The sequence below is a fragment of the Hemitrygon akajei genome, unplaced genomic scaffold (genome assembly GCF_048418815.1).
Source record: "Hemitrygon akajei unplaced genomic scaffold, sHemAka1.3 Scf000034, whole genome shotgun sequence".
NCBI classification, from domain to species: Eukaryota; Metazoa; Chordata; class Chondrichthyes; order Myliobatiformes; family Dasyatidae; genus Hemitrygon; species Hemitrygon akajei.
The window spans coordinates 425016-451593 of NW_027331920.1; the positions used below are offsets into that span (position 1 = coordinate 425016).

A 26578-nucleotide genomic window follows, 5' to 3' on the forward strand; every position below is an offset into this window, starting at 1 on the left:
CACCACTCTTTGTCTGAAGACATTTCTCCGATTCTCAGTTTTGAAAGGGCGTCCCTCTATCCTGCGGCTGTGCCCGCTTGTCCTAGACTCTCACACCATGGGAAACATCCTTCCCACATCTACTCCGTCTATTGGTAAATATTCAAAAGGTTTCAATCAGATTCCCCGCACGATTTTGAATACAACCGGGTACAGACCCAGAGCCATCAAACGTCCCTTTCATACCTGGAATCATCCTTGTGAAATTCATCTGAACCCTCTCCATGTCAGACCTTTGACCTCAAAACCACTTTCCTGCAATGTCCCCAACAGAGCAGAGCCCCAGAATATGTCTATTAAATTTAGAAACCCTGTGGAGGAAATTCCAAAGATTCGCTGCACTGGTGAGCAAATTTCTCCTCATCTCAGTCCTGCTGAGGTGAACTGTGATATTCAGTCTGTGAACCCTGGTTCCACAGCCCAGCCAGGGGAAACATCATTCCTGCCCCACCCCTGTCAATATCCTGTGAGATTGAGCCTGTACCTTTAACTTCTCTAATTCTGAGACAGGCCCAATGCGATCCGTCTCAGTCAAACCACCTCCGGTTTCACTCATTTTGTTACGATGATTGGCTGTGGGAGCATCTCAATGGACGGTAAGTGAGTGTAGTCATCCTGTGTTGTTCCCGAGCCTGATGGTTGAGGGGTAGTAACTGTTCCTGAACCTGGTGGTGCGAGACCTGAGGCTCTTGTACCTTCTCCCTGATTGCAACAGCGAGAAAAGAGCCTGGCCTGGGTGGTGAGCATCTCTGATGATGGATGCTGCTCTACTCCGACAGGGTTTCATGTCGATGTGCTCAGTGGCTGGTTGGGCTCCAACCGGAGTGCACTGGGATGAATATAATAGATTGTGTCGGTTCATCAGGAGGGCGATGAACTACTTCAATCATCGTGCCAAACCGTAACTGGCTGGGGGAGAGGGACTCTCCCAGTCTGATCCTTGCTGCATGCCCGGAGATCACTCCCACAGCGCGCTGCCCCGAGATTACTGCAGTGGAGACGAGACGGTCACTCGCCTCTTTGCGGACTGTGGGCTGGCGAAGATCTGTGGAGAAAGATGCAAGGGCCTGTGCCACAGCAGCTTCGTAACAGAAGGCTCACTGATCCTCGGGTAAAGGTATTGCACGGTTTATCCCTGTGAATATTTCATAGCAAATAATGTTTATTTTGATTTTAAAAAACATCAACGTCTGGGCTCTGTCCAGAATTGTGGAAACTGGCCTTTCACTGGAGCTGGGACAGACATGGGTAAAGTCAGAAAGTTTCTTCAGGACTTCACCGACCAAAATAATGTTTCCCACCCTGTGACGTGGAATGTCCAGTCCTGTACTTCCCCCTGCAGCCACGGCATCTGTCTTGTCACGGCACAATTTTTAAGTTTTAAATAGTTACTTAATCCCTGTTTTACACCCCAGTCTGACTGTCTTTACACCGAGAGAGAATTTTTTTTTTTTAAAAAACCGAGCTGCTGGAGGAACTCAACGGGTCAGGCAGTATCTGAGGGAAATGGCGATTGAGATTTCGGTTTGAGACAGTCTAGCTGAAGGATCTCGACCTGAAAGTCGATTTTACATTTCTCTTCACAGATGCTGCCTGACCCGCTCAGTCCCTCGAGTTTGTTACTCGAGATTCCAGCATCTGCAGTCTCTTGTGCCTCTCTGTTCAGAACTTGTCCCTTTCAGTCATGCCTCAGACTGAACCAGGCTCTTCTCTCCGGCTTCATTTCTTTCTGCTTCTTCTTTAGCCCATCACACTTACCGGGACACAGGCCGCCAACAGCAGCTCGTCAGATTCCCCTGTCCAGAGCGAGGGCTGATCGGTCCTGTCGCCTCTGCTTTCACCACACAGGGGAAGGTCCTTCGGATCGCAGCGATGGGACCTTTGCAGATTCAGCGAATGTTTCTGTCACACTGGGTTTTTACGGGACGGAGTTGTTAGCCCGATTCCCAACCCTCCTCCTTTTGCAGCCGGGCTTGGGCAGTCCATGGCCGAGTTTTCATTTCTGTTCCGACCTGCTTAATCTGTTTCTGATCCCTCCCTGATATAGATACCGCAATCGTTTCCCACAGACATCAACATAATGTTCATTCCCTGAGACTGCAGCGCGTGTAGTGGACAATCGCGGTACTGCAGGGGATCAGCAACTCCCCGAACGTAAAAGGATTCTGAATCAGGAAGTGCTGGGAGACAACATGGCTTCGAAAGGACCGACCGAGAGTTTGAGCGAGGAGGCAATTTGTCCCATCTGCCTGGATTTCTTCATCGATCCGGTTATACTGGAGTGTGGGCACAACTACTGTCGCTCTTGTATCACACGGTGTTGGGAAAGGGAGGAGAGAAACTCCTGCCCGGAATGTAGAGAGGTGTTTGCTGACCGCACCCTCAGGGTGAATCGGGCCTTAGCAAATATGACACAAAAAGTTCGGAATCTAAACCTGAACCCGAAAGGGAAGGGAAGTGAACTTCACTGCGGGGAACATGAGGAAGAACTGAAGCTGTTTTGTGAAACGGACAAGACACTGATCTGTCTGGTCTGTAGAGATGCGCAGGAACACAGAGAACACCGCTTCATGCCCATTAAAGAAGCCGTTAAAATCTACAAGGTAAGACTAAAGTTAATTTGATACTTAACACATTTCCTTTGTCCTACGTACCATCACCCCGCAACTTCCGCCATCTCCAACGGGATTCTACCAGCAAATGCATCTCTCCCTCCAACAGCCCAGACCCAGCCCCTCCCCGCAACTCTCCGCTCTCTATACGGATCGCGCTCCACGTACTGCATCGCCCTGATCCACTCGCTCCTCCCCACTGATCTCCCTCCTGGCACCGACACCTGCAAGCTGGACAAGTGCTACACCTGACTCCTAACCTCCTCCCTCGTCACCATTCAGGGCCGCAAACAGCCCAGTTCCTCCCGTTTCTTCCATGGTCGATTGTCTTCTCGTATTAGATTTCTTCTTCTCCAGCCCTTTATTTCTTCCATCTGTCCCTCTGAGCTTCTCACTTCATCACCCTCCCCCACGTTCCCCCTCACGTTGACTCACCCGTCAACTGTCAGCTGATTCTCATCCAACCTTTTTATTCTGGTTTCTGTCCCATTCCTTCCCAGTCCTAATGAAGGGTCTCATCCCGAAACACCGACTGTTTATTTCCCCTGAATAGATGCTGCCTGACTCATTGAGATCTTCCGGCATTTTGTAAGATCATCGGGTTTAATCACCTGTTTCTTTTGATGCACCTTTGTTTCTATTTCCTTCACTCTCTGACTTCCAGGATCAGCTAAACTCTTCCTTAGACTCTCTCACAAAAAAGAAATCAGACTTCCAGGAAAAGGAGCAGCAACAGAAAGAGAAGATTTCCGGAGTTCGGGTGAGGCTTCCTGAGCACAATTTCTGATATTACTGTCGAGTTTTGCTCCATTTAATGCAGAATAGCGTGTATCACAGCTCCAGTGACATGGGTTCGATCCTGACCTCTGGTGCTGTCTGTGTGGAGTTTGCACGCTCTCCCTGTGACCACGAGAGATTCCGACACATCCCAAGGACATGCTGGATGAATGGCAAATTATCGTTAACACTGTAAAGGTGGGGAGGGTGTGCGTGAATCAGATGGGAGTTTATGGGTCAATAAGTGAGAATAGGTTTCAGGAAGATGTGAGTGAATAGTGTTGACGGGAATGCACTCAGAAGTAGCATGGACTCTAATAGACCGAACTGAACGACAAAAGGTAACAGAACACAGCAATGAAGTATATTAATCTTCACCTTTCCTTCAACAGGAACAGTCACACAGCCTTCAGTCCCACATCACATCCCAGTTTGCTGAACTGCGCCGGATTATCACTGGGAAAGAGCAGAGCTTACTCAGGGATCTCAGGGAAGAAGAGGAGAGGATTCTAAATCCAATGGAGAAAAATCTTCGGGAGATTCAAGAGAATATAAGGTTTATTCAGGAGGAAATCTCAAAGTTAAAGGAACAGATGGATCAAAAAGACAGTGTGATATTTCTCAAGGTGAGGGATTATATTTCAATTTGTTTCTGTCATAGGGCACTAAATGAACAGTGTTATATTCGAAATAAACACAGCACAGAGGCCGATTCTAACAAATCAATTGCCGTTGCTGGCGACCTCACACAAGTTGTTACACTTGCATGATGCGCCCTCCCATCACTCCAATAATTACATTTCAAAACGTCCAAGATACGCTTTCAGTCCTTCATTAGCAAAATACAATCTTGAAGCGATGAAACTTCAGGGTAATTCATTGTAAAGTAAGCTGCAACACAGCGGTCAAGAACAGAGTGACATCCGCCCGTCCCCAGCTCAAAACTGCGCCGGACAAAGTACAGATACGTAACTTATTCCCTTCGCTTTTACCACGTCCCCACTCACGTGACTGGTTATCGTAATAAACACGTAACACAGAATACAATGCAGACAGAAAGCAGATGCATTGCTCCTACACACAACATTACAAATCACAGTAAACAGTTTCTCACCAGACAATTGATGCATCTATTCAGGGTTGTTGTTGTCCCATAATAATAAGATTATTAAGGGATTTGACACGCTGGAGGCAGGAAGCATGTTCCCACTGATGGGTGAGTCCAGAACTAAAGGCCACAGTCTAAGAATAAGGGGTAGGCCATTTAGAACAGTGATGCGGAAAAACGTTTTCACCCAGAGAGTGGTGGATTTGTGGAATGCTCAGCCCCAGAAGGCAGTAGAGGCCAGGTCTCTGGATGCTTTCAAGATAGAGTTAGATAGAGCTCTTTTAAATGGCGGGGTCAAGGGATATGGCGAGAGGGCAGGAACGGGGTGCTGATTGTGTATGATCAGCAATGATCACAATGAATGGCGGTGCTGGCTAGAAGGGCTGAATTGCCTACTCCTGCACCTATTGTCTATTGTCCCAAAACTGGACTTCCACAACTTCTGTACATCCCAGGACAGAATGCAAATTTCTCTGTAATTATTTACTCTGATCATAACACAGAGCTGCTGACTGTGACCTTAATTCTACATTAAATACCCTCTAAAACTCTCATTAACTCTCATTTCCAGTTACAGGCTGTGAGTATGTCTGATGCGGTTGGTGTGAGGGTCTCTTTGTCAATCAGTGAGAACAAAGAAATTGACCCACACATCAGACTTATCTTCTGTATCCGGTTTCCATCAGATTAGGGAAACTATTACTGTCTCTTTACTTTTACAGATAACATTCAAATGAACGTTCAGTCGTTCAAAACATAACCAGGCCATTTGGCCCATTTTCTCCTCTCAATTTCCCTGCTTCACAATCCTCCTGCCACTTGCTCACCACAACCAGCAAAAGTTCACCGAGATCTCTGGTCCCTCACGTGTTTATCCAGCCTCCCCATTACATTCAGTCTCTGCTGTTCCATTTCATCCACTCCTGTGACACTGAGTTCCACATCCTCCTCGCTAAATATCTTGTGGAATTTGTTAAAATCTATCTGGAATTACACCTCCCCACAAGTCTCCCCATAAATAGAGGTACTTCCTCCACCCCCACACAATCACATACATCACTGATCTTAAATTCCTCCATCCTATCACCCTGACGTCATATCCAGATGATAATGCAGAGCCTGTTTTGTCTTCCCTGTAAGTTTCATCCTCTCAGTAATGGTCTGACATTCAGAAACTTTCCTTATAAGTTACCCTGTGGTTCTGTATTGTCCGTGTGCGTGAGTGACTGTGGGATTGGGAATTTTCAACACATTGTAATGATTTGGATGAAATTCAGGATGTGGACAGTAAGTCCAAGTCTAATCGGATTTGTGTTTTATTTATTTCAGGAGGAAGCTCGTCGGAACAGGAGGTAGGACATACTCTTTACTGGATCCCTTAATGGATTTGTAAAATAATTCGGAATAGCAATTTATAACCAGCAGTTTAATATTTACAGGATTAATGATGATATCCAGGAATTGTCAGTGACAAATGAGACCCTACCGGTTGAAAAATTCGATCACCCCTATTTGTTGAACACTGTGCTGAGAGAAACGCTTGATGCTATTAATCGAGGTAAAACTTACAAAGTTTCATTTCTCCTTGTTTATGAAGCTCAATTTAGTTTCAATTTGAGGCAAAGATTGTCTGTAATACTGGGCTGAAGGGGAACTGAAGTTTATTCCACATCAACCCCACCGACTGGGAGGCATCACTGTCACATGGTCAGCTGGAGATGTCAGACCCCTGAACACACCAGCACAGGGTCACAATACAACCAATACACGGGACTGTCAAATGAACCACTGTGTTCCAATCCCAGGCAAACGCACTAACACACCAGGACATGAGTTTGGATCTACCAGAGGAACTGGGAATTTAATACTGACGATAATATTGTAGGGAATAAAAGCGGGTATCAGTGTGGTGACTGGGATTGTCAGGAAAATGCACAAGTCCTTCATGTGCCCTGTGAGTGCAGACTCTGACTGACACAGGTCTTCCCCCTTCCGGATCAGCATCTCTCACTGTTGTTAGAGGCAGAAGAGGGGAGTGGTCGTGATCGGAGACTGGATCATCAGGGGAACAGACAGGAGAATCTATTGATGTGAACGGGACAGCCGAATGGTATGTTGCCTCCTGGGTGCCAGGGTCAGGGATGCCTCGAATCATGTCCGCAGCATTTTAGAGAGGGAGGGAAAAGAGCCAGATATTTTGGTAAATTTGTGACAATGACATTGGAAGTAAAAGCAAAGAGGTCCTGAAAATATAATTTGGTGAGCTTGGTAGAAAGCTCAGAAGCAGCACCCCCAGGGTTGTAATTTCTGGATTGCTGCCTGTGCCACGTGCTGGTGAGGGTAGAAACAGGATAATTTGACAGATAAACATGGCTGAGAAGATGGTGCTGGGGACAGGGATTCAGGTTCTTGGATCATTTGGATCTGTTCTGGTGGAGGAATGACCTGCTCAAAAGGGACGGGTCGCACCTCAACTGGAGGGAGAACAATATTCTCACAGAGAGGTTTGATAGAGCTGTTGGGGAAGGTCTGAACAAATTTGAATGGGGGGGATGCTCAGGAACTGGAGTGAAGGGATAGGACTGATGGTAAAAATGCAAAGATAGCGTGCAGTCAGACTGTCAGATAGGGCGGACAGAAGCGAGGAGAAAATTGCAGCCAGCAGGGTAAGTATCAGTGCATTAGAGATGCAGAATTAAAAAGGATAGCAGATACAGTACACAAAGTGTTATATCTCAATGCATGGAGTATGAGAAATAAGGTGGATGATCTTGTTGCACTATTACCGATTGTCAGGTATGATGTTGTGGCCATCACAGAATCGTGGCTGAAGGATGGTTGTAGTTGGGAGCTGAATGTTCACAGTTACACAATGTATCGGTTGTATAGGAAGGTCGGGTGAGGGGGTGGTGTGGCTCTGCTGGTAAATCAGCAGCAAGATGTTACATAGGATTGGGAGATGTTGAATCATTGTGGGTTGAGGTAAGGAACTGCAAAAGTAAAAATGACACTGACACCAGTCATATACAGGCCTCCCAACAGTCAGTGGGTTGAGACCCACAGATTACAACTGGAAATAGAAAAGGCTGATGAAAAGGACAATGTTATGATAATCATGGGAGATTTCAACATGCAGGTCAATTGGGAAAATCAGGTTGGTAAAGGATCTCAAGAGAGTGAGTTTGTTGAATGCAATGTGATGGCTTTCTAGAGCAGTTTGTCGTTGAGCCTACTCGGGGAACAGCTCTACTGGATTGGGTGTTATGTATTGAACCAGAGGTGAATAGTTAAAAGAAACCTTAGGAAGCAGTGCTCACAACATGACTGAGTTCAACTTGAAATTTGATAAGGAGAAAGTAAAGTCTGACATTGTAGTATTTCAGAGGAGTAAAATAAATTACAGCGGTCTGAGAGAGGAGTTGGCCAAAGCAAATTGGAAGGAGATGCTGGCAGTGATGAGAGCAGAGCAGAAATGGTGTCAGTTTGTGGGAAAATGAGGAAAGTGAAGGATAGATGTATTCCAAAAATAAATCAATACTCAAATGGCAAAATAGTAAAACCGTGGCTGACAAGGGAAGGCAAGTTATTGTAAAGGCAAAAGAGAGGGCATACAACTAAACAAAAATTAGTAGGAAGACAGAGGATTGGGAAGCTTTTAAATATCTACAGAGAGGAACTATAAGGATGATTGGGTGGGAAAAAATAAACAAGAAATTGATTTGAATTGAATTGACTTTATTACTTACATCCGTCATATACATGAGGATTAAAAATCTTTACGTTATGTTTCCATCTAAATGTGCAATGGTCTCCAATGATCCTTCGGGCCCTTTTTACACACCTGCCTTTGTAAAACAAGTTAGCAAACAATATCAAATTGTTTTTCAAGTATTGTAAAAACATAAAACAGAGATGAGAGTGGATATAGGACCGCTAGAAAATGAGGCCGGATATATAATAACGCGGGATAAAGAGATGGCAGATAAACCGAATATTTTGCACCAGTCTTCACCGTGGAAGACACTAGCACTGTGCCCGGTGTTGAAGGGTGTGAGGGAAGAGAAGTGAGTGCAGTTACTGCTACAAGGGAGAAGGTGCTCAAAAAGCTGAAAGCCCTAAAGGGACATAAGTCACCCGGACCAGATGAACTGCACCCTAGTGTTCTGAAAGAGGTTGTGGTAGACATTGTGGAGGCATTTCAAATGATCTTTCAAAAATCATTGGACCTTGGCATGGTGCCAAAGGACTGGAAAATGGCAAATGTCACTTAACTCTTTAAGTAAGGAGGAAGGCAACAGAAAGGAAATTATTGACCAGTTAGCCTCACCTCTGTGGTTGGGAAGAAATTGGAGTCAATTGTTAAGTATGAGGTTATGAAATACTTGGTGACACTGGACAAGATAGGACAAGTCAGCATGGCTTCGTTAAGGGAATATCCTGACTGACAAACCTGTTGGGATTCTTTGAGGAGATTACAAGCAGGATCGATAAAGGGGATGCAGTGGATGTTGTATATTTGGAATCTCAGAAGGCCTTTGACAAGGTGCCACACATGAAGGTGGTAACCAGTTTAAGAGGCCATGGTATTACAGAAAAGTTACAGGCATGGTTAGAACATTGGCTGATTGGTAGGAGACAGTGAATGAGAGTAAAGGGATCCTTTTCTGGTTGGCTGCCAGTGACTCGTGTTCCACAGGGGTCAGTGTTAGGACACCTTCATTTTATGCTGTATATCAAGATCTAGCTGATGGAATAGACCATAAGATATAGGAGCAGAAGTAGGCCATTCGGCCCAACGAGTCTGCTCCACCATTCAGTCATGGGCAGATCCAATTCTTCCGGTGATCCCCACTCCCCTGCTTTCACCTTATACCCTTTGATGTCCTGGCCAATCAAGAACCTATCTATCTCTGCCTTAAATATGACTTGGCCTTAACAGCCACTTGTGGCAACAAATTCCACAGATTTTCCACACACTGATTAATGTAGTTTCTCCGTATCTCAGTTCTAAAAGGAAATCCTTCAATCCTGAAGTCATACCCTCTTGTCCTAGAGTAGATGGCTTTGTTTCCAAGTTTGGTGGAAGATACGAAGATTGGTGGAGGGGCCGGTAGTGTTGAGGAAACAGTTAGGCTGGACAAGGACTTGAATGAGGAGAATGGGAAGGAAAGTGGCAAATGATATACAATGTTGGAAAATGCATGGCCATGCACATTGGTCGTAGAAATAATGTGCAGATTTTTTTTCAAATGGGGAGAAAACCCAAAAAGCTGAGATGAAAATGGACTTAGCAGTCATTCTGCAGAACTTCCTAAAGGTTAACTTGCAGGTAGAGTCAGTGGTGAGGACGGCAAATCCAATGTTAGCATTCTGTTCAAGGGGTTTAGATAGCATTCAATTCAAGAGCAGGGATGTGATGCTGAGGCTTTATAAGGCACTGGTGAAGCCTCACCTTGAGTATTGTGAACAATTTTTCTAAGAAAAGATGTGCTGGCATTGCAGAAGGTTCATTTCATAAGGATGATTCCAGGAATGAAAGGGTTATCATACAAGGAATGTTTGATAGCTCTGTGTCTGTACTCGCTGGAATTTAGAAAGATGAGGGGGGATCTCATTGAAACCTTTCGAATGTTGAAAGGCCCAGACAGAGTAGATGTGGAAAGGATGTTTCCCATGGTGGTGGAGTTTAGGAAAAGAGGGCACAGCATCAAGATAGAAGGGCGTCTATTTAAAACAGATGCGGAGAAATTTGAGCCAGCAGCTGGTGAATTTGTGGAACTTGTTGGGTGTATTTAAGGCAGAGCTTGATAGGTTCTAGATTGGACACAGCATCAAAGGTTACGGGGAGAAGACCAGGTAGTGGGGCTGAGGAGGGAAAAAAAGGATCAGCCATGATTGAATGACGGAGCAGACTCGATAGGCAAATGGCCTAATTCTGCTCCTATGTATTATGGTGATCAGACCACTACATTGAAGCATTGTGAGAATGAGCTCGGACACACCAACAAGCATTGACGTGCGTCAAGATTTCATCTCGGGAGAAGCACACACAGCACAACCGGCCTGGCAAAGCTCCCTCACACACATACACAGGAAGGACTGGCAGATTGTAGTCAGAGCCTCAGCAATGTACGTTGTTATTTCCCTCAGTAACCTGGAAACCAATCTCTTCAGAGACAGTCATTTATTCATTTAAACAACTCAATCACGTGTGACACATTGTCAACACACACCAGACATGTGATGACACACTGTAACATACAAATTCTTCAATGTGTATACACATCACACGGATATTTACCACATTCAATACACACACACACACACACACACACACACACACACACACACACACACACACACACACACACACACACACACACACACACACACACACACACACACACACACACACACACACACACAGATATACTATCAGAGTGTGACACATGGCCACAGAAATAGGCACAAATTCCCATTTAGCATTGAAATCTGCGGTCCTTACCCAGTCTGTCTGTTCTGTGGCATTGAGCTGCCCTCTGACGTGACGTCACATCAACACTTCACAGACAGACTCCGGGGTGAGATTCCTCAGGAGGATGATCTGGGAGGGTTTGACGGATGTTGAACTCACGGCCCACTTCATCAATCTGCAAGACTAAGATGTCTTCTTGAGCACGGCCCATTTGTGTGTGTTTGCCCCCCCCCATCCCTCTAACCATTTCCCATCTGTGCACCTGCCCAAATTTATTTTAAAATATTTTATTTTTACCTGTTTCTACAACGTCTGAGGGCAAATTCCATTTACCAACCTCCCTCTCTATGAGAATGTTACCAGCTAAACCACTCATAAAAATTTCCCGTCTCACTTTCAATCTGACGCCTCTGGTTCTGTACTCCCATTTCTTAGAAAAAGAAACGTTATTTAAGCTCCTTATGAATTATTTACCTCAATAAGGGGTCATACCTGAACATCCCTCACTACAGCTGAATAGCCCAAGCTTATCCACTCTCTGCTTTTAACCCAAGCCCCCCAGTCCTGGTAACATCCTCCTGAAGCCTCCTGTCCAGTGTAATGACATCCTCCCCATATTCGGGAACCGGAAATGCAGACAATGCTCCAAGTGTGGTCTATCATCGACATCAAAGGCCTTGCTGAATTTCATGTGGACAGTGTGGAATAGGCTGATGAATACAGGACTGAAGGTGTTTTTTTAGATTGGGACAAGAAGGGCGGCGTGGCAGATAAATTCTGAAGGAAGGCAGTTTTTAAAAAAACTTTGCGTACAAGAACGACGAGACTGCGCAGGACAGCGCGGAGAGTTTAAAAAGATGACCACCCTATACAGCGGGCAGCGGAGTGGGTGGCAGCAGAGTGTAGGGCTTTGGCTCAACGGGCTTAGGCGGTAACGGGAAGAGGCGAGAGCGAGGAACCGACTCTTTTTCTCCCCTTGGCAAATCGGCCCGGACGGACGGGGGAACAGCAGGGCACATTAGCTAACGGTTTAAAAAGTTCGTGTGTTTGGTGAAGTAAGTGGGTGAGTAGGCCTATCTTTCTTTGTTTCATTCCTGTAGAATTAGGTAGCATGTCTGCAGGGTTAGTGCTTTGTTCAGGGTGTCAGATGTGGGAATCCTGGGAGACCTCCAGCTTCCCTGATAGCCACATCTGCACTAGGTGAACCGAGATTCAGCTCCTCGGAGACCGTGTTAGGGATCTGGAGCTGCAGCTTGATGACCTACTGCTTATTAGAGAAAATGAAGAGGTGATAGACAGGAGCTACAGGGAGGTAGTCATCCCTAGGCTACAGGGGTCAGAAAACTGGGTGACTGTCAGGAGTGGGAAGGGAAATGCCCGGATAGTGGAGAGCACCCCTGTGGCTGCCCCCCTCAGCAACAAGTATATCGTTTCGGCTGCTGTTGAGGGGGATGACCTGACAGGGGACGGCCACGGTGACTGGGTCTCTGGCACTGAGCCTGGCGCTGTTGTGCAGGAGGGAAGGAGGGAGAAGAGGAATGCGGTAGTCATAGGGGATTCCATAGTCAGGGGAACAGACAGGAGATTCTGTGAGCCTGGTAGAGATACCCGCATGGTGTGTTGCCTCCCAGGTGCCAGGGTACGGGATGGCTCGGATCGGGTCCAGAATATTCTGAAGGGAGAGGGCGAGCAGCCAGCTGTCTTGGTACATGTTGGTACCAATGACATAGAGAGGAAATGGGAAGAGGTCCTGAAGAGAGATTTCCGGGAGTTAGGAATGAAGCTGAGAAGAAGGACCTCCAGGGTAGTAATCTCAGGATTGCTACCTGTGCCACGTGCTAGTGAGGGCAAGAATAGTAGGATCAGGCAGATGAATGCGTGGCTGAGAGACTGATCCAGGGGTCAGGGCTTCAGATTCTTGGATCATTGGTATCTCTTCTGGGGGAAGTATTACCTGTTCAAAAAGGACGGGTTACACCTGAACCATAGCGGGAATGTTTAATAGAGCTGTTAGGGAGGGTTTAAACTCATTTGGCAGGGGGATGGGAAACCGGAATGATAGAGTGGAGGTGGAGGAAAACGGAAATAAATCTAAGATAGTGAGCAGTAAGGATGTCAGGAAAGACAGTTAGGTGATGGGGCAAATTTGCAGCCACTGGGATGAGTTGCAGTGCAATCAAAACAAAAAGTACCAAATCCTGGACTTAAGGTGTTATACTTAAATACACACAGCATAAGGAATAAGGTGGATGATCTTGTCGTACAGCTACAGATTGGCACGTATAATTTTGTGGCCATCACTGAGACGTGGCTAAAGGATGCATGTCTCTGAGAGCTGAACGTCCCAGGATACACGGTGTATCGGAAGGATAGGCAGGTAGGCAGAGGGGGTGGCGTGGCTTTATTGATAAGAAATGATATTAAATCATTGGCAAGAGGTGACATAGGATCGGAAGAATCTTTCTGGGTTGAGCTAAGAAATCGCAGGGGTAAAAGGACCCTGATGGCAGTTATCTACAGGCCTCCTAACAGCTGCAGTGAGGGGGACTACAAATTACAACAGGAAATAGAAAAGGTTTGCCAGAAGGGCAGTGTTATGATAATTGTGGGGGATTTTAACATGCGAGTGGATTGTGAAAATCAGGTCGACACTGGATCTCAAGACAGAGAATTTGTAGAATGTCTACGGGATGGCTTTTCAGAACAGCTTGTTGTTGAGCCCACTAGGGGATCAGAGGTACTGGATTGGATATTGTGTAATGACCCAGAGGTGATTAGAGAGATTGAGGTGAAGGAACCGTTAGGAGGCAGTGATCGTAACATGATTGAGTTCACTGTGAAATTTGAGAAAGAAAAGCCGAAATCCGATGTGTCGGTATTTCAGTGGAGTAAAGGAAATTACAGTGGCACGAGAGAGGTACTGGCCAAATTTGACTGGAAAGGGACACTAGCGGGAGGACGGCAGAGCAGCAGTGGCTGGAGTTTATGCGAGAAGTGAGGAATGTGCAACGCAGATATATTCCAAAAAAGAAGAAATTTTCGAATGGATAAAGGATGCGACCGTGGCTGACAAGAGAAGTGAAAGCCAAAGTAAAAGCAAAGGAGAGGACATTCAAGGAAACAAAAATTAGTGGGAAGACAGAGGATTGGGAAGTTTTTAAAAGCTTACAAAAGGAAACTAAGAAGGCCATTAAGAGGGAAAAGATGAACTATGAAAGAAAGCTGGGAAATAATATCAAAGAAGATACTAAAAGCATTTTCAAGTATATAAAGAGTAAAAAATGGGTGAGAGTGGATATAGGACCGATAGAAAATGATACTGGAGAAATTGTAATGGGAGATAAGGAGATGGCTGAGGAACTGAACGAGTATTTGCATCAGTCCTCACTGAGGAAGATATCAGCAGTATACCGGACACTCAAGGGTGTCAGGGAAGAGAAGTGTGCGCAGTCACAATTATGACAGAGAAAGTACTCAGTAAGCTGAATAGTCTAAGGGTAGATAAATCTCCAGGACCAGATGAAATGCACCCTTGTGTTTTGAAGGAAGCAGCTGCGGAGATCCCGGAGGCATTAGCAATGATCTTTCAAAAGTCAATAGACTCTGGCATGGTTCTGGAGGAGTGGAAGATTGTAAATGCCACTCTGGTATTTAAGAAGGGGGCAAGGAAACAAAAAGTAAATTATAGACCTGTTAGCTTGACATCGGTGGTTGGGAAGTTGTTGGAGTCGATTGTCAAGAATGAGTTTATGGAGTACCTGGAGGCATATGACAAGATAGGCCAAACTCAGCATGGTTTCCTTAAAGAAAAGTCCTGCCTGACAAACCTATTGCAATTTGTTGAGGAAATTACAAGTAGGCTAAACAAGGGAGATACAGTGGATGTTGTGTATTTGGATTTTCAGAAGGCCTTTGACAATGTGCCGCACATGAGGCCACTAAACAAGATAAACAAGATTATGGGAAGGTTACATACGTGGATAGAGCGTTGCTGATTGTCAGGAAACAGAGAGTGGGAATAAAGAGATCCCATTCTGGTTTGGCTGCCGGTTACCAGCGGTGTTCCACAGGGGTCCATGATGGGACCGCTTCTTTTTACATTGTATATCAACAATTTGGATTATGGAATAGATATGTAGCTAACTTTACTGATGATACAAAGATAGGTGGAAGGGCCGGTAGTCCTGAGGAAACAGAGTCTGCAGAGAGACTTGGATAGATTGGGAGAATGGGCAAAGAAGTGGCAACTGAAATACAATGTTGGAAAGTGTATGGTCATGCACTTTGGTAGAAGAAATAAACAGGCAGACTATTATTTAAATGGAGAGAGAATTCAAAGTTCTGAAATGCAATGGGACTTCGGAGTGCTCGTGCAGGATACCCTTAAGGTTAACCTCCAGGCTGAGTCGGTGGTGAAGAAGATGAATGCAATGTTGGCATTCATTTCTAGAGGAATAGAATATAAAAGCAGGGATGTGATGTTGAGGCTCTATAAGGCACTAGGAAGACCTCACTTGGAGTACTGTGTGCAGTTTTGGGCTGCTTATTTAAGAAATGATGTGCTGACGTTGGAGTGGGTTCAGAGAAGATTCACTAGAATGATTCCGGGAATGAGAGGGTTAACATATGAGGAACATTTGACCGCTCTTGGACTGTACTCCTAGGAGTTTAGAAGAATGAGGGGGACCTCATAGAAACATTTCGAATGTTAAAAGGCAAGGACAGAGTGGATGTGGCACAGTTGTTTTCCATGGTGGGGGAGTCTAGTACGAGAGGGAACGACTTGCGGATTGAAGGGCGCCCATTCATAACAGAGATGCGAAGATTTTTTTTTTTAGCCAGAGGGTGGTGAATCTGTGGAATTTGTTGCCATGAACGGCAGTGGAGGCCAAGCCATTGGGTGTATTTAAGGCAGAGATTAATAGGTATCTGAGTAGCCAAGACATCAGAGGTCATGGTGAGAAGGCGGGGGAGTGGGACTAAATGGGAGAATGGATCAGCTCATGATAAAATAGCGGAGCAGACTCGATGGGCCGAATGGCAGACTTCTGCTCCTTTGTCTTCTGGTCTTATTTGAATTCACAGTATACGGAATAAGGTAGATGATGTTGTAGCACAGGTAGAGATTGGCAGGTACAACGTTGTTGGCATCACTGAGTTGTGGTGGAAAGGAGATCCTCGCTTGAAGCTAAACTTTTAAAGATATACTTTGTATTCAAAGGACAGGCAGGTAGGCAGATGGGCTGGGGAGGCTCTGTTGGTAAAGAGTGAAACAAAACCTTCGAGAGAGGTGACAGATAATTGGTCGATGTCGAATCATTGCGGGTAGAGTTAAGAAACTGCAAGGATAAAAATACCCTGATGGGAGATAGTATATGCAGACCTCCAAGTAGTAGCCAGGATAGAAATGAGATACAAGTCACCACGAGATGAGGAAAAAAAGGGCAAGTTGACGATCGGAATGCGGGATTTCAACATGTATGTAGATTGGTAAAATCATGTTTTACCAATGTTGGTTCTATATTCCAGGAGAGGGAATTTGCAGAATGCCCCTGAGATAGGAGAAAGGCAATTCTAGAGAGGGATATGTATAATGAACCAGATACGATTTGGGAGATTCAGTTAAAAGAACCTTTAGGAAGCAGTGATGATAAAATGATACAATTCACCCTACAGAGGGAGATAAAGTCAGATGTATCAGTATTAGAGTAATGTTAATTTCAGAGGCTTGAGGGAGGAGCTGACCAAAATAGAAGGGGGCACAAGCAGGGATGATTGCAGAACAACAAAGACTGGAGTTCCAGGGGCAATTCGGATAGATAAATCCGAAAAACGAAGTATTATACAGGGAGGATGAGGTAACCGTGTTTGACAAGGGAAGTCAAAGACAGCATAAAAGCGAGAGGGCATACAGTAGAGCAAAAATTAGCAGGATGTTGGAGTATCGAGAAGATTTTGATCATCAACAGGAGGCAATTACAATGCCATAAGGGGAGAAAATGAGATATGAGGGAAGGTTGCCAACAATCCTCAAGAGGGCACAAAATGTAAAGAGAAAACAGGAGACGAGAGTGGATATTTGACCCCTAGAAAATGACACTGGAGAGGAGAAATGTGACAGAAAACATGGCCGAGGTACTTATTTAATATTTTGTGTCAATCCTCACTGTGAATGATACTAGCTGTATGTCAGAAAACTGAGAGTGACAGGGGACAGAAATGAGTGTTGTTGCTATTACGAAGGACGATTGAAGATCTGAAGGTACCTGGACCAGATGGACTACAGCCCAGTGTTTGGAAAGAGCTAGCTGAAGAGAATATGGGGACATTAGTAATGATCTTTCAAGAATCACTAGGTACTTGGTCATTCAAGACGATTGGAAATTGCAAAGGTCACTTCGCACTTTAAGAAGGGAAAAAGAAAATTATAAGTGTGTTAGTCTGGATGTGGTGTGCTTGGAAAGATGTTGGAGTCCAGTATTAAGGACAAGCTTTCGGGTACATGGAGGCACATGATAAAATAGGGCAAAGGCAGCATGCCTTCCCTTAAGGGGAAATCTTGCCTGACAAATCTGTTGGAACACTTCGAGGAACACAAAGCCAAGATAGACAAAGAATGATTTGTATGATAGAAGTTATGCCTTTGTGATCGGGTTTTCAGATGATATGAAGATAGGTGAAGGGGCAAATAGTGCTGCAGAAGCTCGGAATCTGGGGAAGGACAGAGACAGATCAGGAAATGGGCAAATACGTGATAGGGAAGTCGTGCATGCACATTGGTAGAAGGAGTAGAGGCATAGACAATTTTGTAAACAAGGAGAATATTAAAAAATCAGAAATACAAAGAGCTGTGGGGCTTCCGGTGCAGGATTCCCTCAAAGTTAACTTGCAGTTTGTGTCAGTGATAAGATTGGCAAACTCAATGTTTACTTTCATTTCGAGAGGGTTAGGATACAAGAGCAAGGATGTAATGCTGAGGTTTTATAAGGCATTGGTCAGACCACACTTAGAGTATTGTGAGCAGTTTTGGGTCCCTTATATCGGAAAGGATGTGCTGGCATTGGAGAGGGTGCAGGAGGTTCACAAGACTGATTCCGGGAATGAAAGAGTTAAGATATGAGGGTCGTTTGTTGGTTCTGGGCCTGTACTCCCTGGAGTTTAGAATAATGGCTTATTTATTATCCCCTCAACCCTATTCTCCCGCCTCCTCCACATAACTTTTGAGACTCTGACTAATCAAGAATTTTACTTATCAACTTCTGCTTTAAAAATCAAACAGGAGAAAATCTGCAGATGCTGGTAATCCAAGCTACACAGGTCCTGATGAAGGGTCTCGCCAGATCTCTCTGACACCTGTCTGGAGAGAGTTGATGTTGGGAGGATGTGGGTGGGTCGAGAACGGTAAGCAGAGTCTCCGACTATAGGGATGTCCATTTAGGACAGAGATGAGGAGGAATTCCTTTATCCACAGGATAGTGAATCTGCCACAGGCAGCTGTGGAGGCCAAATAATTGAGTATATTTAAAGCAGAGTAACACACACAAATTGTTGGGGGAACAGCAGGCCGGGAGGTTTCTGTGGAAAAGAGTAAACAGTCGACGGTTCAGATTGAAACACTTCATCAAGACCTGTGTTGCTTAAGGGTTCCTGCAAATTCATCCCCTGTCCTAATGAGGGGCTGCGGGGGATGGGGTTGTGGGAAAGGGGACAAAGTCATCCTCATCTGTCATCTTTGCCCCCTCCAGCTTCTCATAACGTCTACACACACAGTTCACCCACAGGCTTTCCGCCCCTCCCCCTCCTGGTTCAATCTGCCATTCGTCTCTCCCCTACTGGTTCCCATTATCACCTCCTTTACTGTCTCAAACCTCCGCACTGCCCCACTTCACACTCACAAATGAATGTGAACATTGTATGAAGGGCCTGTTCCTGTGCTGTAGTGCTCTATGTTCTCTGTTCACTGTTTAGAAGAATGAGAGGAGATCTCAGGGAAACACAAAATGTTTTAGGGGTCAACAGGCAGGATACAGGGAGGATGTTTCCCCTCTCTGAGGAGTCAAGGGTCAGGGGTCACTGTTTGGAATTCTCACCACCCATGGGGGGTTTGGGGATTCTTAGCCATTCAGTTAACAGAGTCATCGCCGTAGAGCATAGAAATGTGCCCTATGACCCATCACCACTGTGCTGACCTATTTGCCCATCCACATTCATCCCATTGACCGGCATTAGGTCAGTCTCCCTCTGTGCCTTGCCTGTTGAAGTGTCTGTCAAAGTGTCTCTTCAACACCGAGGACTGGAGGCCTGTGACCTGCAGAGCTCGGTGCTGGGGACACGGTTGTTTGTCATTCATATTAATGATTTGGATGAGAATGTAAGTGACAAAGTTAGTAGCTATGTGAGAGACACAAAAACCCATGGTATAGTGGAGAGGGAAGAGGATTATCTAAGTTTACAGCGGGCCCTTGATCAACTGTAGAGGTGGGTACAGTGACAATGTTTTAAAATACATCTTGCCAGAGACGTGGATAAGAAGGTGGAAAGGAATAATGGGAAAATGGGATTAGCTCATTAATCAAATTGGTCGGACGAACAAGTTGGGCCGAAGAGCCTGTGTGACCTCCTGTTTAAATCCATTCACTCACCCCTTCTCATCTTAATCAAACCCTTTCCTGCACTCGTTTCTGCTGTCTCTCTCCCCTATTTATTTCTGCTCTTGAGGGAAGATGTCAACCTGAAACCCCAGACTGTCCATCTCTCTCCACAGACGCTGCCTGTCCCGCTCGGTTCCTCCAGCATTTTGTGTCTGTTTGATCGGGAAATCTCTGCTCTCCGTCCAGCAGAGAACCCACTGGGAGACATTAGTTGTCCATCCTCTATCGTCGGGTCAAACCACGGGAACATTCCGTGTCAGCCACTCGACTGCGCCTGAGACCCAGCGGCCTTTCCACTGGTCACGGGGCCGCGCTGTCCGAGTCTCCCCCCGATCCCCGGGGACTCTCTAATTATCTGCTTCTCTCCCCAGTCTCTGTCACCCTGGATGTGGAAACGGCGCATCCGCAGCTCGAGGTGTCTGAGGATCGGAAGAGTGTGAGATGGACCCGCAACTGGAGGGATCTCCCTGACACCGGGAAGAGATTCACAAACCGGCCTTGTGTGCTGGGATCGGAGGGATTCACATCGGGGAGATATTACTGGGAGGTGGAGGAGACGGGAAATCGGCGCTGGTGGCTGGGAGTCGCCGCAGAGTCTGTGGAGAGGAAGGGGCGGGTCGGACTGAGTCCGGAGACCGGATTCTGGTACATCAGGCGGGTTGGTGACGAGTTACATCGGAATTATGACGTGTTCGGTGATCTCACCTCCCCTGACTCCCGTGTCGCTGCCGGGCCCTTTCTCGGGAGGGTGGGAGTTTATCTGAGTTACGAGTCCGGGACAGTTTCATTTTACAACGCGGAGACCAAGTCCCATCTCCACACCTTCACTGGGAATAAATTCACGGGGAAACTTTATCCTTTCTTCGCGTCCTGGCATGTAAACCAGTGGCTGAGAATCTGCTCCGGTTCCGCTCCGGGTCTGTAATCGGGTCGGGTCCCGGGACCGGCGTCAGGAGTAAAGTCCCTGTAAATATAAATGTGCGGAGAGTGCAGCTAAATACGTGGCTAAGGAGATGGTGCAGGAGGGAGGGCTTCATGTTTCTGGACAATTGGGCTTTGTTCCCGGGCTCTGTTCCGACGGGACGATTTGCCACTGAACTGGAGGGGAACTAACATCCTTGCGGGTAGATTTGTTAGTGCTGCTCCGGGGGGGGGGGGGGTGGGGGGGGTTAAACTAGATTTGCAGAGGGAGGGGAACCAGAGTGTTAGAGCAGATAGTGAGGCGGAGGAGGATAAAGGTCATGCGAGGACAGCATGTATAGACAGAAATCGAAGGTTAATACGTGATAGAAATATTCTCAGGTGCATCTATTTCACTGCACGGAGTATTGTAGGTAAGGGTTCGAGTTAGCCTAACCCTAACCCTAACCAACCGCGAATTGAGAAAACCAGAAGTGCTCTTCCAGCACTTGTTGCTCGGGCATGTACAGACTTTTTTTTTCTTGTCATTATTCCCTAAACAATGCAGTATTACAACTATTTTACATAACATTTACATTATATTGGATATTATAAGTAATCTGGGAATGATTTAAAGTATACGGGACGATGTGCGTAGGTTACCATGGATCGGGATCGAAAAAAAATCGGAAGTTCTCTTCCTATGTAAGACGGAACAGGTGCATCCGGTATTATTTAGCGTCAGTTAGTCGAACGTTTGTCTTAGTGCATAGTGTATATTTTACCTTTCTATGCATATAAAAAACTTAAGAACGTATGTTTCACGCTGGGCTCGGTAATTCATGTGAAGGTAAACCTGAAGGGTTTCTATTAGTATATTAAGAGTAAAAGGATAGTAAGAGATAAAATTGGTCGCGTGGAAGATCAGAAGGGTCGTGGTAGGTCGTGTTTAACGAATCTTGTAGAGTTTTTCGAGGAGGTTACAAGGAAAGTGGATGAAGGAATGGCTGTGGATGTTGTCTACATGAACTTTAGTAAGTTCTTTGACAAGGTCCCACATGGGAGGTTAGTTCAGAAGGTTCAGACACCAGGTTTAAACTGGATTCGAAATTGGCTGTGTGGAAGAAGACAAACAGTGGTAGTGGATGGTTGCTTCTCAGACTGGAGGCCTGTGACTAGTGGTGTGCCTCAGGAATCTGTGCTGGGACCATTGTTGTTTGTTGTCTAAATCAATGACATAGATGTGGTAGATTGGATCAGTAATTTTGCTGTTGACACTAAGATTGGAGGCGTAGTGGACAGCGAGGAAGGCTTTCAAAGCTTGCCGAGGGATCTGAACCAACTGGTAAAATGGGCCAGAAAATGACAGATGGAATTAATTGCAGACAAGTGTGAGGTGTTGCATTTTGGAAGGACAAACCAAGGTAGGACATAGAGTAAATGGTAGGGCACTGAGGAGTGCGGAGAAACAAAGGGATCTGGGAGTTCAGGTACATAATTCCCTGAAACTGGCGTCACAGGTAGACAGGGTTGTAAAGAAGGCTTTTGGCATCCTGGCATTCATAAATCAAAGTACTGAGTATAGGAGTTGGGATGTTATGGTGAGGTTGTATAAGGCGTTGGTGAGGCACACACAAGTTGCTCTAACAAGCCGTTTCGTTGGCATTCAACAAATGCCCTCTTGTCATCTGACAACAACCTGATTTTCCCAATCTTCTTGCGTATTGAAGTCCCCGATACAATTGTGACATTGCAATTATTACATTCATTTTCCAGCTCAAACTGTGAATTAATTTAAAGTCAGTCCCATCATTTAATAAAGTTCTTATTTGAAAGCTATCTACCCTCCCAAAGATTGTACTGACTACTGCATTTGAATTTTCTTCAGCCTTCTTCGCTTCACATTGAAATAGTATGTGTTTCGACAGTTTCATAGTGACAAAATGTACACGACACAGAATGAAGTTCTCCAATTAGATACAAGACATAATTAAGCATAGTGTTGGCATTTCTAAGTCGAGCAATGTTGAAAGGAAGTCCCGTTCTGGCAAGGGAAATGGTGGGACAGAGGCGCTGAAATATTCATTGATTTATGTCGTGACAGAGCACAGAGTGGAGTTACAACATCAAACACACCGCTGTACGGATAAGACATAGAGAATCCAATCCACATTGTGAAGTCGCAGCCGTAAAAATACCACACTCAGTCCGGTGTAGACAGGGAGCTTCGCTAGCCCGTTTCAGCACGAGGAAGACACTGCTGCACAAACCAGATCTTGGATGCACAGACTCGGCCCAGTACAATTCCAACACTACGCGACAGGAAATGGACCTGTGGACAGCAAACACGGTTTTGCGGGGACACAGACTTCCACAACATCAATAAGCTGTGGATTTGCAGATATATCTCTGCTATAATCCCGAGGCCAGCCCCTACTACCAGCGCCCCCAACACCCCAGCACCTAAACCTCCCCACCGCAACCACCCTCACCCCCGAGACACACACACTACGCTGAGCAGAAACAGTCAGGAGCTCTCCATAAGGAAAATGAGCTGTACAAAGCCAGTCCTGCACGAATGGGACACACACAGACTGTGTATAACTCAACGCAATCTGCAGCGAGCACTCAGCCCTGCTCGCACTCAGCAATGTAGTGAACAGTTGTAACCGGGTACATCTCCAGCGCTTCAATGACAGGAAATTGTAAAGCACTGACGCTGGACTGCAATTCATCGATACGAGCGATCATCTCACTCTCACTGGGTATATTTTAGGATATAAGTAGACGTCTCAATAAGTGGAAGCTCCGACATTACATCAAATTCACAAAAAAAAAACATATTTCAAGACTCTACATGAGATGTAGGGCTATAATAAACAGCCAAATAAATTGCTTAAATGTTTTAGCATCGATTGAAACCGATCCTACTTTCGAAAATATAGAGAATTTGAATAATTTATCCAGCTGAAGAAATGTAACTTGTGGAGCGCGACAGGGATCATTCGTGGCCTCCTGTGCGGTGCTGAGAACAGGTTGGATGGTTCATACAATGAGGCACGGTGAGGTAGAGCACTTGAATACGGAATGGAACAGACGGATAAAGTCGGAGCTGTTCAGCCGGTTCAGACAGTATCTATGGAGAGGCATAAATAGGAAATATTTCATCTGAAACCCGCATCAGGATGATCCAGCCCAGGTTCTGGTCCGATCCTGGGTGTTCAGAGATAGGGGGGATACAATGTCTGTGATCCTGCAAGAGGAAAAAAACCATGTTCTCGGCTCCGGAGGCTTGCGCGCTTCAATGCTGAACAGGCCAAACGGTGGAGACCAGACTAACTAGAGGCCTCCCAAATGCTGACAAGAGGTACGGGAACATGAAGTAGGCAGTGCATGGAAAGACATAAATGCAACATTTGAGCCCCACACATGTCCTTTTACTTTACCCCTCTAACCTTAATCTCATACCCTCTGATATTATGCCTCTTAGTTCTCCGAAAATAGCAGCTGTTCGCGACCCTATCTGTGACTCACATAATCTTACAAACGGATCGGTTACATTCCTCAGTCTTCACTGCTCCAGTGAAAACAGTCAAGTTCCTTCAGGGTACATCAGTGCCTGTGACAGTAATAAACCGGTTTAACAAATGAGCACATCCCTCTCATCCCGCAGCATCCTATCAAACCACTGCTGCACCCTCACCAAACCCGGCGCGTCTGTGCTATATCGGGCGCCCAGAACCGGTTATAATATTTCTGATACAACCTCACAGAGATTTATGAAGCAGTTCCATGACTGTTTCCTCAGCTCGGTGTATTGACGACTACAGCCCGTCCTGGCAGATACATTGCTAACTACCCCGTCCCGTCGGAAGCCACTTTCAGGAAGCTACAGACATGGACCCCTGGGTTTCTCTCTACGTCCATCTTTTCAGAGCCGTCTCATTGGCAGAGTTGTATTCCGCATCCTTTGCTCTCCAAGTTGCAATGATGGATCCCTGTCTTGATTAGACTCCATCTGGTGATGCTCTTCTCACAAAGGAATATATCCTGCTGCATTTTTACTAAACCATCAACTATAACACCAACATTTGTATGATCCACAAACCTAGACTTGCGCCCACACACACGATACGAGAGAATATGCAAATGTTGTAAATCCAGGACAACACACAGAAACTGCTGCAGGAACTCAGCAGCCGGGCAGCATCTACGGAAAACAGAAAACAGTGGGAGTATTGGGCCGAGACCCTTCGTGATGACAGAATTACCCCTGTCTCAATTCATGTCTCAATGCAAGTCAGAGATCTCCAGAGAGGTTATGTCCAATTGACAGTATTCTCTGTCCTCGATGTCTTTGCTGAAACATAGAACCGAACAGGTTATTGTTCCGACCGCATTTGGAGTGGTCTGAGCAGCTGTAGGACCCAAATAGAATATAGACCACTTATCATAGAACAGCAACGCGCAGTACAGGAAATTCTGCCCACCCTTTACGCTTCCAAGTGCGAGCATCCTGTCCGAAATATTTGCGTCTCTGACAGGGATAGAACGTAAACATTTCCCTCTCCCTATGTTTAAACTTCAATTAGATCTTCAGGAGTAGGGTGTTTTCCTTCAGTGGATAATATCCGGCATTTGCTGCCAGTGGATATGGTTAAATCAGATATCAGAGGGTGTTTACGAGCCTTTCCAAACGGAAGCTTGAATAGGCAAGGCAGAGGAAGTTATGTGCTGAGGGGATTAGTCTGTGTGGTCATACAAACGGCTGACGGCTGCCTCTGTTGACAGTGCTGCTCATCCCCGGATGTACTCAAGACCTTCATTAGGCGTCCTGCAATGTGAAATGTTGCTGGACACGAGGTCGTCTGTATCGATAACAGATGTTAAATCGCAGCGATGTGTTCACAAGGACATCCAGGTCTCTCTGAACGTTTCTCTCTGACCTCATGTGAAATGTGCCCTTCTTTTCCACTTATCTGCCCGGAACAGATGATCTCACATTTTCATCCGTTCTCTTCCAACTGCCACGTCTTCACCCATCCAATTACCCTGCCAACAACCACCAAATATCCATTGCAACCTCTTCCCCACTGACACTGCCATCCAGCTCTTCATATGACAAGTCATTCAGTCCTGGAATCATTTTTGTGAATGGCCTTTGAACTTTCTCCTGTTTCAGCACATCCTTTCGGAGTTGACTGGATCGAAACGGTTCACAACACTTGCCGTGAAACCTCAGCAGTGTTTTATAAATCCTCAACATTAAATTCTTGCTTTCTATATTCTAGTCCTCCTGAAATTAATGGAAGCATCGAGTTTGCCTTCGTCATGACTGACTCAACCTGCAATAAAGCTTTAGAGAATCCTGCACTTGGATTTCCAAGTCCCTCAACACCTCAGTTGTTGTTGGATATTTGTTCATACACTTCCCGACAGTATATTTCATCTGTGACTTCTTCGTCCATTCCCCTCATCGGTATACGTCCTTCCTTAATTCATGAAGGCATCTCTTGTCCATTGCCGCCCTCTTACATCCGCCGAAGGTTGCATCTTTAGTTTAATTAGGATCGGAAACTGGAACAAACAGCGATGTATTGCCGATATTATTACTGCGTTCACAGAAGCTTATTACAGGAAGGACTTGTCAACTTTAGAGAGGGTGCAGAAGGGATTTACCAGGATGCTGTTTCCACTTTGAAGCTCAGTTAACCGAGCTAAAACTTTTCTTTTCGAGCAAAGGAGGATAAGGGGTGAATTGTTACAGATATACTAGATAATGACAGCCATTGATAGAATATATACCCAATTATTTTTCCCATTGCGGAAATAGCCAATATAAGAGGGCATTATTTTAAGGTAATGGGAATTAAGTATAATAATGGGTGTCAGAGTAAAGCAGTTTGTGCAGAGTAGTGTCTGTGTGGAACATTCTCCAACGGACGGTGATAGGTCTAGATACTTTCGGGACATTTATCAAAGATGACAGCAAAATGGATCTATGTGGGAGTGATCC

At 45.6% G+C, this 26578-nt stretch overlaps 1 protein-coding gene across 1 annotated transcript; it reads left to right on the forward strand.

Annotated features, from left to right (window-relative positions):
• Positions 1-858: 858 nt before the first annotated feature.
• On the forward strand, positions 859-25407 carry LOC140719974 (nuclear factor 7, brain-like). Its single transcript, XM_073034887.1, has 8 exons — positions 859-1156; positions 2136-2642; positions 3316-3411; positions 3821-4054; positions 5866-5888; positions 5976-6094; positions 20034-20098; positions 25354-25407. Exons 1-8 carry the CDS (start codon positions 1097-1099, stop codon positions 25405-25407), a joined length of 1158 nt encoding a protein of 385 aa, XP_072890988.1. The 5' UTR covers positions 859-1096.
• Positions 25408-26578: the final 1171 nt, after the last annotated feature.

Excerpts from the sequence above, each read along its gene's own strand:
- LOC140719974 (XM_073034887.1), top strand. The coding sequence starts at position 1,097 with ATGCAAGGGCCTGTGCCACAGCAGCTTCGTAACAGAAGGCTCACTGAT. Across the intron at positions 3,412-3,820 it reads AGAAGATTTCCGGAGTTCGG|GAACAGTCACACAGCCTTCA; the intron begins GTGAGGCTTCCT and ends TTCCTTCAACAG. Across the intron at positions 20,099-25,353 it reads TGTCTGAGGATCGGAAGAGT|TGCTGCTCATCCCCGGATGT; the intron begins GTGAGATGGACC and ends CTCTGTTGACAG.